This window comes from Nematolebias whitei, chromosome 22 (genome assembly GCF_014905685.2).
Source record: "Nematolebias whitei isolate Nwh7 chromosome 22, NemWhi1, whole genome shotgun sequence".
Classification (NCBI taxonomy): domain Eukaryota; kingdom Metazoa; phylum Chordata; class Actinopteri; order Cyprinodontiformes; family Rivulidae; genus Nematolebias; species Nematolebias whitei.
Genome location: NC_056519.1, coordinates 14,866,350 through 14,883,134, shown reverse-complemented (window position 1 = coordinate 14,883,134; position 16,785 = coordinate 14,866,350). Strand labels below are relative to the sequence as shown.

Here is a 16,785-nt window from a genome sequence, read left to right as displayed (position 1 = left end):
AGGCTCATAACTACCACTGCAAATTGTTCAGAACGTTAGTTTAAATGTTTTAAATTGAGGTTGTCATTTGAACTAGAGAACACCACAAACTAATAAAAACTATTGAAGTTGTTGGATGTAACGTTGCTTCTGTGAGTGCAAGAGTATCCCCCACTATAATGAGCTTTGGAAAGGATTTAATTAGCATTTATTAGTGGATATACTCACACTTATAATCCACATCTACAAGCTAGGTTTGGTATGAGAACTGCATTTGTGAGGTCACAAAAGCATTTTTTTAATGTTGTGGAAGGTTCTGTTTTATTTTGTACATAATTTTTTTTAAATCATAAACACAACTATAAACATATTCTTCATATATTGTTGCATTATTTTGGGGAAAGGGATAAAAATCTAGAGCTTAATTTAGGACAAAGACTTAATTGCATGTAATTTCATAACACACAAGTTAGTCATAATTGCGAACTTCTTGAAATCAGTGTTCATTATCACTCATATGTATAATATATTAGATGGCAATTAGTGTGCTTTACTGTCAAAATATATATAAAGTACTAAATGAGCTGGAAACCTCAAGTTAATTATTAAATTTAATAACATAGGGATATAAATTACTTTTGAAAGAAGTGACGTTTTTCATGCCAAGTGCTTTTAACAAGAAGACAACATAACATTTATAACCAGAGAAGCTTTATTCACATTAAAGACCATTTTTATTCAGAAAAAAAAAAGAAAAAGTAAAAACAATAACAAGAATTAAAAACTGGGTTGGCAAATGTTGACAGATCTTTTATGTACAGTACAAAGCATGAATATTTAGCATTTTTATGTTATTTTTTCAATGGAATTACATAAAAAAATACCTACAGTGTACATATATTTGTTGATTATCTTTTTTTTTAAAGTAAATAAACAGACAATAAAACTAGCACACAAGACTTGGCTTCAAGTCTACAAAAAATAAGTAGTCAAAAAATATTTTGCCAACATATTCAGAAGTTTGGCTCCTGCTCAATGGTAAACTTAAATTCAGTCTTTAAAAAATCATCACATTTCATAAAAACATTTTGTCACTTTATTTATTTAATTGCATGCTAAGCTGTATCACAATTTGATTCAGAACTCCACATGTACAAAGGATGTTTATAATAAAATAAGGCACAACTAATGGTCAATAAATGATCAGAATTTAAGTTTTTACCCATCAGGATAATGGTTTATATTTCAAATTCCACCAAAAAATTATCTTTTTGTGATGAATCAATGAAATATGTTAATGTCAAGTAGAATATTTGACAAACATACAAATATGTGTTGTTTTACAAATCTCTGCATCCAGTTCTGCATATAAACCAAGTTAATAACAGGAGGACAATTGAGTTAGCTTGTAAATGTTGATTTTTTGTTTAGATAACAATAGACCTAAGGAGGCGGAAACACATGATGACATCCCTGGGAATTGGTGGATTGATCTCATTGCCATCCAATCGGAGGAAACGCAGTCGAGGCACGCTTTCATTCTGTGAGTTGTCCAGAGAGTCGACGGAGACGGGACACATTTTGGAGCCATTCACACCTGTTAATAAACAAAACGAAATGATGTGATAAGACTTACAGTAATGTCTCTGACAGTAATGTCTCTGACTGGATGCATGAAAGATAATTCCTTCCATGGACTGTACACACAACAACACCGAATCTTACTTGTGATCTTGTTGTGATCGAGGTAAAGGTGTTCAAGGCCCGAGGGAATGATGGGAATCTCAGTTAGCTGATTGTGGGACAGCTGCAAGTCTAGAATGCTGGAGATATTAAAGACATCTCTGGGAACCCCACTGCTGCCAAGCTTGTTGTTGTTGAGCCTCAGAAATGCCATTTTGGGCAAACCTTTGAAGTAGTCAGCTGGGATCTTCTCAATGTTATTGCCATCAAGGAAAAGCTGAGTGGTGGTGGGTGGTAAACCAAGGGGCATGCGACTCAGCTGGTTCTTGGCTAGGTTGATCTGTACCAAGTTGTTGAGACCCTTTAGGCTCACTTCAGTCACAGCATCATCCATCAGCTTATTCCCTTGGAGGTCCAGGAGGTTGAGCTTTTCCAGACCAACAAATACACCAGCAGGGATCTTGGAGATGCGATTGCGAGAGAGACGCAGATGTTCAAGACTGGCTGGTAGGGGAGATGGCACAGAAGACAGGAGGTTGTCATCCATGTACAGGTGTGCGAGGTGTGTCATTGCACTCAGGAAACCTTCTATTCCTTTGTCTGTGATTTTGTTACGGTTTAAGTTCACCCAGCGTAGCTGCGTTGCATTCTTCAGCGCATCTAGTGGCAGGGTTTCAATCAAATTGTTCTGCAGATAGAGGTACCACGTGTAAGGAGGGATTTTGGGGATGCTCTTCAGGCCTCTGTTGTCACAGTAGACAGCACGAGGAAAGTTTTGTGGGCAGCTGCATTCTTTAGGGCAGGCTTGGATCTGAACCATTAGCTCCTCATTAGCCATGTCTTGACTGAAGACTAGCCCTATCAGGCACAAGACAAAGACAAGCTTCTGTGGGAGGGCCATTTTTCTTCTCAACCTGGGGTAGAAAAGGGAGAAAATGTAAATTGTAGTCAAATGCAGTAGAACAGAACGGCATTAAAAGAAAAACTCTCAGTAAAGCAGTATGGGATGATGCACAAAAGGAGCAAAATGTCACGTTAGGGTGGTATGTTGTGTAACCGTTAATATGCAACTACTTTCAATGTTCAGCTAGCATCATAAGAATCAATCAAAAAAGAATTAGATGTTATTGAAAACACCCAGTCTCTAAAAGTAGCCCTAGTCCAGTGGTAATTTCATCATGAGTAATATAAGGTCAGACAGATTAGTCTAAAGTAATGGGATGTACAGCCAGGTCAACTTTAATTGCATTAGTAGAGTCAAAGATTTAGCCAATCAGTCAAGTACACACTGTCTAGAAGTCTGTATAACTGCATCACTTATGACAAGGCTATCACATTGCCTTTTTCATTTGTGTTGGTTTAAACATGAATTGAAGCATGAACATAACTCCATACGCAATTTGTTGAGAATTCAAAGAAAATGAATGTAGAAGGATCCAAATAATGGAAATGATTTACAAAAAATGCATAAAAAAGCAAATAATCCATGGTAAGCAATCCCATATTCCTTCAATCCATTTGTTAGCTTCTACTTGGTTTGTCTGAGCTACCATCTGGGTTTCGTTTAAATTCTTCGTGCTCTCCATGTTTGTCTGGAACTCATTTCGAGCAGGCCAAGCTTTTCTGTGGACGGGTGCACTTCAAAGACAAAACTGATTCACCTCGTTTCAGCGCTGCGCCGCTGGTCACAACGGCTAAAGCTTTGCATTCCTCCTTTAGGATACACAGCATAGTGACAAGCTACACGTGTAACACCATCAAGCTGTAAGAGCATCACTGAAGCTTGTCGGCAAACACCATCATCAAATTTAATAATTCGGATCCATCAATGAATTGTAATGCACATTTTGCATGGAAAACATTATTAAAAAAAAAAAGGATTAAAATAAAACAACTTTAACAACGAACTTATGGAAGCATGCCCCCCCCACTTTTTTTTTTTTAGCAGGTATTCTTACCTTTAGCTCCAAAAGTTTCTTTTTGATGGGTCCTTTCTCAGACAGTTACCAAGCGTGGTCCCAAATGACAAAGATGTGTGTCTCACTTCCCTGTATTTGTACCATCAGCTGTTTCATTCAACATGTGCCAGCTGGACACTGAGGATGACACAAGGGCTTCTCTTAGCCAATCAGATGGCCCGGACACGAGGGGTCATAAACTCAAAGAGGCGTGCTATGTATTTCAGTCCTTGAGACATGGCCCACTTTACGCAGGTGTATCTGTTCTTAGACTGCTAAGTGCCACATGCACAATCCTTGCCCCACTCCAAAGTGGCACGATTGATGTCAACAAACAAATCCCCATGCCCTCTGCTAACCTTTGTGCTAATTCTGTGCTTCATTTATCAGCAATGCAATTAGACTCAATTACTCTGCAAATCACACAGTTTAACTGTGTAGAGTCAACAGGGAACACAAAGTGTGCAAATACAAACCATGAGATTGTGATATCCAGACAGATGCACTCAAACACACTGTAGACTGAATTTATCCACCAGTAGGTTATGGCTGCTGGGGCTGTGAGCCAAAGATCTTATGATATATGCAAGAGGGACTCTTGATCTCATTCATCTTGTTCAACTTATATTGGCTAGATTTAAATCTTGAATGGTCTTCTCTGACTTCATTAAAACTCGGTTTTAAGTCGGTATTGGAAAAAATCTGCTAAACAACATCAAAAGGGTTTTCATCAAAATCCCCATTCTGTACCTCATAAAGCCAGTAGCTTATTGATGTATATCTGATTTAATTTATTTTGCTGAACATTTGAGCTTAAGGTGTATGAATTCACCTTTTAAAGCTAGTGCTGAAACTTGAAGCACAAAGACAACACAGTCAAAATGCAAAACATTTCTGTCAGACATCAGCGGTCAGGCTTTTACAGAACTGAGGTCTAACCTAAGCTGAGGGAATTACACTGGAGGATTGCAACACAAATTCATTTGCGGAAGCTAGCTAACGTCAAGACTTGTGACCTTGCAAGAGGCAGGCATGAGATTGTGCCCAGTTTCTAGTGATGACGGCAAAAGCTGGAATGCAACGGGATAAGCCCTGCTTACTTGTGAGGACAGGAGTAACGTTTATCCAGGATCAGCGATGCAAGCCCATTAGAGCTCCTCCAGTGTTTTACCAGGTGCATTCATGTACATTTATTTATTGTTTTTAACAATGGGCAAATGCTTAATGAATTTCAAACATTAGACCAACAAAACTACTGACTAACCAACATTTATACTTAAACAGTTCAAGTTGTCCAACACTTGTAGAACACTTCATTCATTCATGCAACCTTTATTTATAAAGGTTAGTCTCACTGTTAAACATGAGGACTCATTTACAAGAGAGACCTGTTTTAAACAAAAACCATAAATGAGGTACACATAACAATAAACATTCATGTGAAAGCATATAAAATGAAAAGTATATAAAAGAAGTGATATAAAACAAAATAAAAAAACATGTTACATTATAAACCGTGTAAGATGCTAAAAACAGGAACATATCTGCATTGGTTTTTTAGTGAACTTAACAGTTGTTTAAAATCCCTTAGAGAGGTCAAGGTCGAGATCTTCAGATCTTTTTGCAAGGTGTTCCAGGAAACGGGAGTGGAGTAGGAGAAGGCCCTTTTGCTAAATTTGGTTAGCTCTGATGGGACACTGCAGGTAATGATGTCTTGGTAGCGCACACTGTAACTGCACTGACAACATGACATGTAGGAGGAGATGTATGGAGGCAGCAGACCAAGAAGTGATTTAAAGATGAAAATGTACCAGTGAGAGAGTCTGCGTGAAGTTAATGATGTCCAGTTGACCAGTGAATACAGGGTGCAGTGATGGGCATGGTAGTTCCAGCCAGTTATGAATCTTAGTGCACCATGATAGACAGCGTCCATCTGCAGGGTGCTTGCAGGAGCATTCATATAAATAATGTCACCATAGTCAATGGATGGAAGAACTTAACACTACATAATCCTTAAACTTACAGAAATACAAACTCTCATTGTAAATTTGAGCTATTTATTGCATTTTTTTTCTATAATCACCCACAAATGATCAAACTGGGGGTTCAGGGTTTCCCAACAGTTAATACTTGTAACCAACACCTCCAAATAGAAGACCACCTCAACCATTGATGTATCAGAGAACGACATCCCCACTAATAAAAGAGAGTTTCAGCTCAAGTCAGAACACCGATGGCATCAGGCTGATAAGACTATTAGCAATACTGTAAAAGCTTGATGTATGTCTCTGCATTTTATGAATTCATCATTTGTATCTATAGGTAAATAGAAGTTGCATAGTGTTATGAGAGTAAGTAATTCACTGATATGCAAACTGATAGAAGAATAATCAAATATAGTTAAATATGTTGAAGCATATATAGTATGCTAAACTTAGTAAAGATTTGAGAAATACTAATGCAAATGTCACATTTCTTTACTTTAGATGTTACATGCACAGTAGAAAAGTATAAAAACTTATTGAGTGTAAATTTGATGCTGAAACTGTTGATTCGGGGCTCCACAGAGCTCTGTAAAATGGAATGCATGTTTACTAAAAACAAGCATTGAGAACAATCTGCCTGACAGACTAAGGAGAAACACATGCAGAGGAATATACAGAGCTAATTTCCTGCCTGGGTCTTTTATACTGAGCCAGCGATTATAATTACACAAAGACTTTTATTTGCACTGTAAGAGTTTGCAGGATTGTTTCCAGTCAAAGGCTTTTCTAAAATCCACCTCATGCCTTTGAAACTTTGGTGAGTCAGCGCTGTTGTGCTGTTTCTAACACTGAGAGAAAATACGTTTAGGAATAAATCTTATGCGAGAAAACAAAAGGTTTAGAAGTAAAAATGGATTACCAAGAGATTTGGTGTTTAAGAACCCCCCAAAAAGGAACCTTCCCTCCTATAAAATGTAAAAAAAAAAAAAAAAAACACAAGTAAACTGTCTATAAATAGTTTATTGTGAAAATTATCATCAAAACGCGAGAACATATTTTTGCTTAACCAGACCTGTGAGCCATGAAGCAGATGACTCAAAGAAAACACATAAAATATTAAAATCAAATCACATAAATAAGAAAATTAACTAAATCTTTGTCCCTTCTCTCTCCAACAGATTCATGATAAAATAAAGACACTTTTTTTTTTTTACCTGCTTTTTCACTGACACGAGGGATCTGCCAACAGCCAGGTGGTCTGTTCTGATGATTGTCTGCTCTCGGTGTCCCTGGTTGGACTAATGTTCAATTCTCTCAACGCTGCACCTTGCACACTGGTGAACCATGAGGATGGAGCATGGATTATTGGTGGGAGTACGATTGTGCGTCTTGGGGATGTCCAGCAGTTTACTCCCCCCACCTTTTTCACTTTGTTTGCTCCATTTTATTGTAAAACCTGAGGTCCTCTGTGTGTTGCAGCTCCACCCAACTTGACCTTTTGGTCTTCTGTGGGGGTTATACCTTTCACCTATGAGTCTGGGGCCATTTTTATGGTTCATTTCAACCCAGGCCTAGGGGTGTGTTATTAGCCTGACAGGTGAGGTTAAAGAAAAGCTTAAGGGTTTGTACTCAGACATTCACATCCAGGTTTCAATGGAACATTCACTCGTTCTTTTACAACTATAATTTTTGTCAGAAGTGTTACCGCTGAGAATGTCTGCATGGGGGTCACTGTCTAAAGCCTCAAATTGTAAATCTGTCTTTGCAGGGCTTTCAGATAGTATGGCATGTAATGGCAAAGTAATTTGAGAAAATTTGACACATTCATCCTCTAAATATAATCTACTTTGATATCAACAATACTTTACGATTTAGTACAATCTGATAGAACACATTTTATTGTCCCTTTGAACTAATTTATTTATTCAAAGGCATAAACACATTGATTTTTCAACCAATAGCACGTATATTTCTTCTTGTTTTTAAGCCCAACTGGAATACAATTTCATACAGTATATTAGTTTGTCCACGTATTCTTGTTCAGACGATAAGCAAAGCTCATCACTGGATGCATTATGTGAGATTTTAGCATAGACATTTCTATGAAGCCTGATCTTTTGGATGGAGAACGGTCTTGATAAAACAAGACAAGAAATCAAGTTGCCTTCTGTTGAACCACTTAGGATTGCCGAATGCTGGAATGAGAATGACAAACTGGATGAGAATCTACATGAAAGAATGTACCATCTCCTTCTTCTACCTTTTATTAATGATCAAGTCGCAAAGACAGCAGGTCCAAGAGAGAAACTCAGACCTCCGTCTTCCCAGCAACACTCTCCAGCTCCTCCTGGAGGATCTCATGTCTTTGCCATAACAGAGAGTATATTTAATCCCTCCACTGAGTCCTGGGTTGGCCCTGTGGTATCTTCCCAGTGGTAAGTGCCCAGAAAACCTCCAAAGTACATATCTTCTGACTTAAATGTGAAGGATCTTTATGACTCGTCAATACTATGATAGTATTCATAGCTGAAAGGCTGGAGGAGACATTTACACAAATACTGAAAAATACAATAAAGCTCATCTAAACAAAAAGTAACAAATTTTTAAAATGAGTGATTTTGCATGAACCAAGTGTAAAATGAAAAACAATATCGTTAGAGAAAATTTAGTAAACATATCAGGTTGATGATGGATGGACACATGATCCGAATTCCAACATGGAGAAGGTCTGGACTGAAGGATGATCCTTGATGTTAGGCCTCCGGGCTGCAGAAGCTGATTGTACTTTCACCTACCGTCTCAAGTGGGAAGATTTGTGGCTTACAGCTTTATGAAGGACTTTATTGTCTAGACACAAGCAGCAGGCGCTCTACTCTGGATTTAAATTAGGGCAACACGGAAGAGGAGGAAATGGTCCTAGATTAGAAATTAGTATAAAACGGTATAAAAACATGTGAAATGTGTTTTTAAAAAGCTATTAAGCAAACTTAACGTGTTAATGGAGGTGAAAGTTGGAGGAGTATTTTTTACCTCCTTGCTACATCAGGTTTAGCTAAAGCAAACTTTTAAAAACAGCCCAGTGTTTCATGACAGGAGCAAGTGGTATCACTGCAACACTTCATAACAGACAACTGCTGATTTATTCATTAAACTGACAGCAAATTAATGGTTTCAGCACATGTCAGCCAGTTTTACTGAAGTTCCTGTTCTTGAATAGGTTTGAAATATGATAAATTCCTGTTTGTTCAGTCTTCTTCATACACCAGAGTTAGTTGTGGAGTTCCTCAAGGTTCAATGCTTGGTACATTACTTTTAGGTAAAGTTGCTAGACAGTGCAATATACATTTTTATTGTTATGCTGATGCTACTCATTTATGTTTATCCATGAAACCTGATATATCCCTTCAGTTATTTAGACTACAAGCATGTCTTAGAGTCATAAAAACCTGGATGTCTCAATTTTCTGCTTTTAAACTCAGAGAAGACAGAAGTTGTGGTTTTTGAGTTGAGCATCTCAGGAACGTGGTTTGCAGTCTTTCACTTCCTCTGAATTTGGCCTCCAGTTCTAATGTAAAGAGCGTTGACCAGATTTTGATCAGGACTTTTCATTTAACCCCCACATTCAAAATGTTATCAGGATTGCTTTCTTCCACCTGCAGAATATCACTAATATTAGAAATATTTTGTGCAGAAAAGTTGATCCTTGCACTTATCATTTCAAGATTGGACCATTGCAATTGCTTATTATCTGGATGGCCAATAACATTTTAAAAGTATTTAGTTGATCCGAAATGTTTTTCCTAGAGTTCGGATGAGAATTAGAAATCATATTTCTCCAGTTGTAGCTTTTCTCCATTGACTTCCTGTCAAATTCAGAAAATATGGTAATTTAAAATCTTACTTCTAACATACAAAGCTCTCAACAACCAAGATTAAAATATTATGTTGAATTACATAACATTCACAATTTACGTTTATGAAACAGTAATATTGTTTTTTAAACTTCTGATCATTGGCAACATTTATTTTACTTTGGAAAAACATCTAGACAACTGCAATGATATTCTGTTGTTCATCTAATAAAATATTAGATTTAAGCTATAATTCAAGTCTTTTATTTTACCACCTGATTCTGTTTATCCTTCTGTAAACCATTATAAATTCATCTTGTGACACAAAAAAGCCATGAATTACAAATTGAACTTTTTATAAAGCATGTTTTACAAATAGCAATTTTAAACAAAGAAGTCAAGAAAGAAAGAAAACATTCAAGGTTATGTAGACTAAAGTGTTTTACCTATAATTTTAAGTTTCCATGAACACCAAAAATTATTATAGAAGGCTTAAGAAGTGATACAAATCCGTTAAAAACAAAGTTCATTCAGTCATATTTGTTTTTCCCAGTCAATTCCAGTCAAAGGCCCCAAATTTGAAGAGATAAACACTAAATGCAATAATCAAGTATGAATAAAATCAATTACTGTAACATGACAATGGAGCCACATTGATGCAGTGCTGGCAGGAAGCATTTATCTGTCATGGCAAACAGCGTTACAATAAAAGCACTTTAACTGCAAAAGCTTTAAGTTTAACTTAGCCATTGGGTGCAAATATGACAGCTGAAAATTACACAGAAAAACAAAAAAAATCTTGACGTAGTTTTCTATGGTGTACATAGGATGCAACTTTAGGCACAACATCGATGCATTTTATTTATTGCCTAAAACATAATTGTTGGTTTCATAAACAGCAAATATTTCTTAGTCTGTGGTTGTTTATTTACTGGTAATAAAAATGTCATTTGGGCATCAAGCAGTTAATGTTTAAAAAGATTAAATACAATGCAGGCATGCATGAATTCAGAACACGGTTTTTAAAACGGTTTGAGACGTTCAAGATGTTGCTGTCTGCCCTGCTTTTTTTGCATTTTCTCACTTATGCAGTCCTCCACAGTTGGCTCTTTGCACAGCAATTATTGAATAATTGAGCCAACACACATGCAACATATTGAAACATGCAACAAAATAACACTTTGAAAAGAAACATCAAAGTTACATATCTGTTGGGTCTATATTTGGGAAAACTCAAATCAAGTTTGGAATGTCTGAAGTGTGTAAGCATGCACTTTTTTTTATACAACCAATGATATACCTCCTTCCATTTTTTATTGTCTATTGCAATATTGTCTTTGTTTCCACAAAGATGACAATATCAGTCGTACTTCCAAATATTACAAATATTTGGAATGCTCGTTTGGATAAATCTGTTGAACACATTTCTGGATATGTTACACATGGATTTTGAAAACAGTTGACATCATTCCTTTTTATTGCATCTTTAAACAAATTACCACGATCAACATGAACAATTTTACATATTTCCATAATGCTTGTGTCACAAGTGCACGGTCATGTGCGCTCTAAGCTTTGTCGTGGCAGCAGAAAGCGGACTCGTCGATCTGGTGGCGGCCTTTATTCAAACATGATGTCTGAAGCCTGACGCAGGCAGTTGGCAGATTCGGGGGGCATGCTGCCATGTGTGACGTTATTGGCATCCAGACGCAGATGCTTGAGACGTGAGTAGTTGAGGGGTCCAGTGAACTTGCAGAAACTTGCCAGGTCGAACTCTGTAGATGATAAAAAACAAACATTCAAATGGACCATTTTACAACTGGACATCAGAAGTTTTGACCAAATACAGAGTAATATATTTATCTTTTACATGCCTGAGTCATCTCATGTAAAACATTTATCTAGTGTGGCTAAAGGTCCTCTTCACACTGAATCATAACACTGCTATGATGTTTGAAAAAATCAGCCAGAACATGGATGGTCTGTAGAGGATCTTAGCAAGATCTTCGTAACATGGTGGATACCCCATTACACGTGATAAGTCATAAATACAGCAAGTTCATGGTGAGTGATTATCATGGTGGCAACTGGGTCCTGGGTGTAGCATGTGGCTCATGGCAGCAAAGTATCTATGATGTGACCTTGGTGTACCAGTGTGACTTGGCCGTTGAAGTTTAAATAGGAGTTGGCATGCTAGACCTCATGCCAACTAATCACGCTTGCACGTTGCTATACAGTTGCTTGGTGTGATCTTCTAGCATGTAGCTTCACTTTGAGGTCCCAGAGGTTGGTGTTGGAGGCATCTGGTGGTACTATTGTAAGAATGCGCCACTACAATGTAGTGTACAAAAGCATCTCAAAGATGCAGAAAATGGCAAAAAAAAAACAACTATTTGTTGAGGGAAAAACAGCATTTCAACTGCTGTTATCTTTATCTGCTCGGGGGGAGTAATGGTTAAAAATAACTGTGCTTCAGTGCGGATGTCCAAACCCTTAACGCTAAATCTGTTTGGTACAATCCCTGAGCCATGCCCGCTTTTTAGAAATCAAACTATTGTTGGATGAATTGATTTTCTTAAGTAAGGTTTGCGTAAAAAAAAAAAAAGCCAAATCATTCAATTCTTGTGCAGCATTATGAATACTCAAGGCAAACATTCTAGATTTTATCAAATTGTACTAAGTGGACCTAATGCAATGGAAATTTTCATAACTTTACTTGAGTACTCCACTAAAATAGCTGTACACAGTCTTGAATAGAGCCCTGTGACGGACTTGCAACCTATCCAGGCTGTACCTCGCCTCTCGCACAGTGACTGCCGGTTATGGCCACAAGTGACCCCTGTGACCCTAAAAGGAAAAAGCCAGTAAAGATGATGGATGGAAGGAATCTTCATTAGAGAGAAAAGCATTTTCCAGTGGGAAAAGGTGTCACCTTAAGTCATGGATGATGTCCTTTAACAGCTGACAACATACATGTGAAACAGAAATAAAAAAAATACCAGAAATCCCTTACTGTGAACATAAATCATGTTCTAAACAGGCACTGTTTATCACTTTCAGCTAATTTGCTAACTGTTTTATAAAATGTGGATCTTGGAAACAATTAACTGTTTTGTTTACACCAGTCATGTGGTTTAACCAGTTTAGCTTCTGGATCTGTGACGGTACTCGACTGACACGCCGCTTGAAATGGAACCACTCCTACCTGGCTAGCCGATTTGTCAACTTATCTGCGAACGATGTTGAGCCAATCACATTCCTGTTCAAAAGATGGCGCAAAAAGCAAAACTAGGGCAAACAACAAGCTGAGGAAGTAAAACAAAATGGTTTGTTTTGATGAAAAGACTGTGAGAGATCAATGTTACTGATATTTTAAAACTAAGAACTCAGGGACCAGAGATAAAAATGAGCAAAATCAAAATAAATGCCTTTTCTTTCAAATAGGGGGTTGAGCCAATTATCACCCTGTATTAGACTGAAATGTTAAACTGTAGACCAATGTGTTGAACAATGGTATGCAACTCACCCTGAAATAAAGTGAAAATAAATTAACAGTTTTGCCGAGCATCTCAACTCCACTTCCCTACTTCCATAAAAACACACTTTCATCTGACTGGCTGGACTTTGTATACACTTTTACTTGTGATGACTTATGGCCCTGTGATGGATTTGCAACTTGTCCAGGGTGTACCCTGCCTCTCACACAGTAATAGCTGGATATGGGCACCAGTGACCCCCGCGAGAACGGAAGAAGTGGGTAAAGATAAATAATGGATAGATGGACTTATTAATATTGTTTCATATATTCAATGTTCATAAATCAAACATTCAAGCAACTTCATAAATCAATCTCCACATATTTAGGCCTAAATTTCATAAACAGAAGAGCACCACAAACATGCACAACAACAAAATACACAGTGTGACATCAGTTTGGTAAATTAGCTACATATTGTGAAAAATGAATGTTGTGAAAATGAGTACTGGGTTGGGATTACAGGAGCAGCAATAGATTGGTTCCATTCTTATCTGAGTGACGGAACCTTTTGTGTTGATGTTGATAATTTTTGACCCACTTCAGCACCTCTTCCCTGTGGGGTTCCGCAGGGCTCGATTCTTGGGCTGCTTCTGTTTTCATTGCACTTGCTTCCTTTGGGGTCTATCCTGAGGAAACATGGACTTTCGTTTCAGTGTTATGCTGATGATAGTTAGAATTATCTGCCCTTTACACCTAATAATAGTTCTTGCTCCATTCACCCTCTGTTGAAATGTCTTGATGACATTAAGGTTTGGATGGCTTCAAATATTTTTGAGTTTTCACAATAAGAAAACTGAAGTTGGGTTCAGCCCTAGCTCTACTGCTGACACTCTCCCAGTAAACCATGGCCCTCCTCTTGAGTCATATTTCAGACAATCTGTTATAAATCTGGGGATGATTTTAGACTCTGATTTTGTGTAATAAACGGATAGCTCTGTTTTTCAGAAAAGCTTCTTCAAGTTAAGGCAAATAACTAATCTTAAGTCAGTGTTGACCAAACCAGACATGGAAAAAATTGTCCATGCCTTCAATACAACCCAACTTGATTACTGTAATGCACTTTATATTGGGGTCAGTCAGTTTTCCCTTTCACATCTCCAGCTCATCCAAAATGCTGCAACTCAGCTCTTGGGAATTCGTAGAGTCAAGCATATTTCACCAGTTTTATCCTCCCTTCGTTGTCTCCATGTGCACTACAGAATAGGTTTTAAAATTCTGATGACCTATAAATGCCTAAAGGGCCTCGCACCGTCATATCTCTTTGACCTACCTCAACCTTATGTTCCTTCTCGAGTGCTGAGATCATCTGATCAGTTGCTTTTGGTTGAAGTTCAGAGGTGATCGGGCTTTTTCAGTCGTGGGTCCTAAACTTTGGAACAATCTGCCCCCCCCCCCCCCCAACATTAGACAGGCCTCCGCACTCCCTGTTTTTAAATCTCTTTTAAAAACCCATCAGATTTTGCAGATTTTTTTTTAAACCGAGTGAGTTGTTTTAGTATTTTATTGTTCTGTGTTCTATGTTTATTTTCTTCTGATGCTTTTAAATTAATTTGTCTGCCTTTGTATTTTATTATTCAGCACTTTTGTAATGACCTGTTGATTTGAAATTCACTTTAGAAATCCATTTGACTTGACTTGACTATTTGAAATGTGGCCATCTTCAGTGTAAACATCCAACATTGTACCATAAATGACAGAAAATGTGACAAAAACTGCTCATCTTTGAGAAAGTTTTAAAACCTTAGTTTAAAAGCATTTAGGATTATTGTTGATTCCAACTACTTGAACTAAATGTAACTGGACTTGTTTCTTGGTTCGGGAAAACATTTCTCCTGTTTAGACCAACTTTTAAAATACTGTACTGAGTAAAAATCAACACTTACTGTTGATCTCATTGGCCTGCAGGTAAAGTTGCTCTAGCTGCTCATTGACTTCGGGAATAGACTGCAGTTTGTTGAAGGATAGGTCTAGCTCCAGCAGTGAAGTCACATTGAATGCTCCAGAGGGGATCCCGGAGTCCTGCAGCTTGTTGTGGGAGATCCTCAGGTACCGAAGTGAGGGCAGCTTTTTCAAGAATCCCGCTCCAACTTTATCAATGTCATTGTAATCAGCATAGAGGATTTCCAGTGAACTAGGAAGTCCAACTGGCAGTTTCTTCAGCTTGTTGTGGCTCACATCCAGGGACAGCAGCTTCTTCAGCCCTTTGAATGCATCTCCAATGCTTTCAGAGCTTAGCTCGTTCTGCTGAAGGTTGATGGAGGTCAAGTTTTCCTTGTCTGACAGGAGTCCGGAAGGGAACTTGGTCAACTTGTTGTGCATCATCTTTAGCTCTTCCAGGACCTTTGAGGGAGGGATGACTGGCTCTGTGATGTTGTTTTTGCTGAAGAATAGCTTCTCCAGAGCAGTGAGTTTGTCAATCGTGCCCTTTTCTATCTTAGCATTGGTAAGTTGGTTGTCATCAAGTATCAGCCAGCGCAGGGAATCAGTGACATTATCAAACACTCCTGCCTTGATTTCTTCAATATTATTGTGCTGGAGATACAGATATTTGATCCCAGTTGGAACTACAGGGACAAACTTCAGCTTACGGTTGTCACAATACATGGCACTTGGAAAATTGATGGGACAGTCACATTCTTGATTACAGTTGGAGCCTGATGGCCCATGCAAGGAAACTGGCTGGTAGTCGTAGTCATAATACTGGCACAGGGCAAGATTGACCAGAACAGCCAAGATGGGTATGTGGAGGGAAAACATGGCTTCTGTAGGGGGGAAGAAGGGAAGAGAGGGTGGCAAGATATAAGATGAAAAAGTTAAAGGGACAAAGAAACACATGCTGAATCGTACCCTTTTATAAAATGTACACCTTCTCTGAAAACCCTGTTATAGACAGATGCCTAATGAAAAAACGTGGCTATTTAGTAGTTCTAAGTTTAGCAAACTGTTTTAATAAAGTAATTTATAAGCAACTATAGTTATATTTGGTGAAATATGCACATGGGTGCACTTTCAAACCTGCCCTGCAACATGCACAATGGCCACACCCACACTTTAATGAATTTTATAAGTAGACGAGTTTCCATGTCAAACAAATTGCAGTGCATACTTCCATAACATTTACAGATGCATACAGATGCATCATGAATTAAACTGCAGCAGATTTAAAAGCCAGTGTGCAACACATTTTCCAAAACATATCCCACCAATGTTTTGCTTTGTTTTTGTTTTTTAAGTGTTATGACTCTTGCAGTTTTGTTGGCCAATGATTTTGATCTACAATAAATAGGACACTATAATCTAAAGAATCATTAGTTCATGATGATAGATGCAGAAACTCAACCCTGCACTGCAGCTTGATTACTTCCAGACTCCTGAAAAATGCAGAAAGACCAGGATCCAAAAGTGTTCAAAGTCATAAACGGCATCTGTATAAACCTGTAAGTTCTAGGCTAAGCCATTAAAATGCATATGGTTCAACTCTCATATTCATATTTCATGCACAAATATTTTTGATGTGTAGTGCCAGCCTATGCCCCGAAGCTCAAAGCGTCCATCCAGAAAAAAAGGAATCAAGATGAATATTTAAACAGGAAATTTCAAATCCACGCTAAGCTTACCTGTGCTGCTTTCTTGAACTGAAGGCCAGGAGGTAAGAACAGTGTGGTGTTCAAAAACTGGAAGTCTCTGGAGAAAATTTAGAGACAAAGAAGGAGCGAGGGGGAGGAGTGATGGGGGTTGATGGAGAGACTGAAAAAGAAAGGGGAGGGAAGGGAGAAGATGGGAGTCAGGGT

The 16,785-nt window shown here is 37.9% G+C and overlaps 2 protein-coding genes across 2 annotated transcripts; both read right to left on the bottom strand.

The window, feature by feature from the left end:
• Positions 1-1,406: 1,406 nt before the first annotated feature.
• On the bottom strand, positions 1,407-2,563 carry kera (keratocan). The gene is made up of 2 exons (XM_037695715.1): positions 1,705-2,563; positions 1,407-1,576 (listed from the first exon to the last, which is right to left on the bottom strand). The coding sequence occupies exons 1-2, from the start codon at positions 2,561-2,563 to the stop codon at positions 1,407-1,409; spliced, it is 1,029 nt and encodes a 342-aa protein (XP_037551643.1).
• A 7,698-nt stretch (positions 2,564-10,261) lies between these two features.
• lum (lumican) lies at positions 10,262-16,712 on the bottom strand. The gene is made up of 3 exons (XM_037696083.1): positions 16,612-16,712; positions 14,878-15,756; positions 10,262-11,231 (listed from the first exon to the last, which is right to left on the bottom strand). Exons 2-3 carry the CDS (start codon positions 15,749-15,751, stop codon positions 11,077-11,079), a joined length of 1,029 nt encoding a protein of 342 aa, XP_037552011.1. The 5' UTR covers positions 15,752-15,756; positions 16,612-16,712; the 3' UTR covers positions 10,262-11,076.
• Positions 16,713-16,785: the final 73 nt, after the last annotated feature.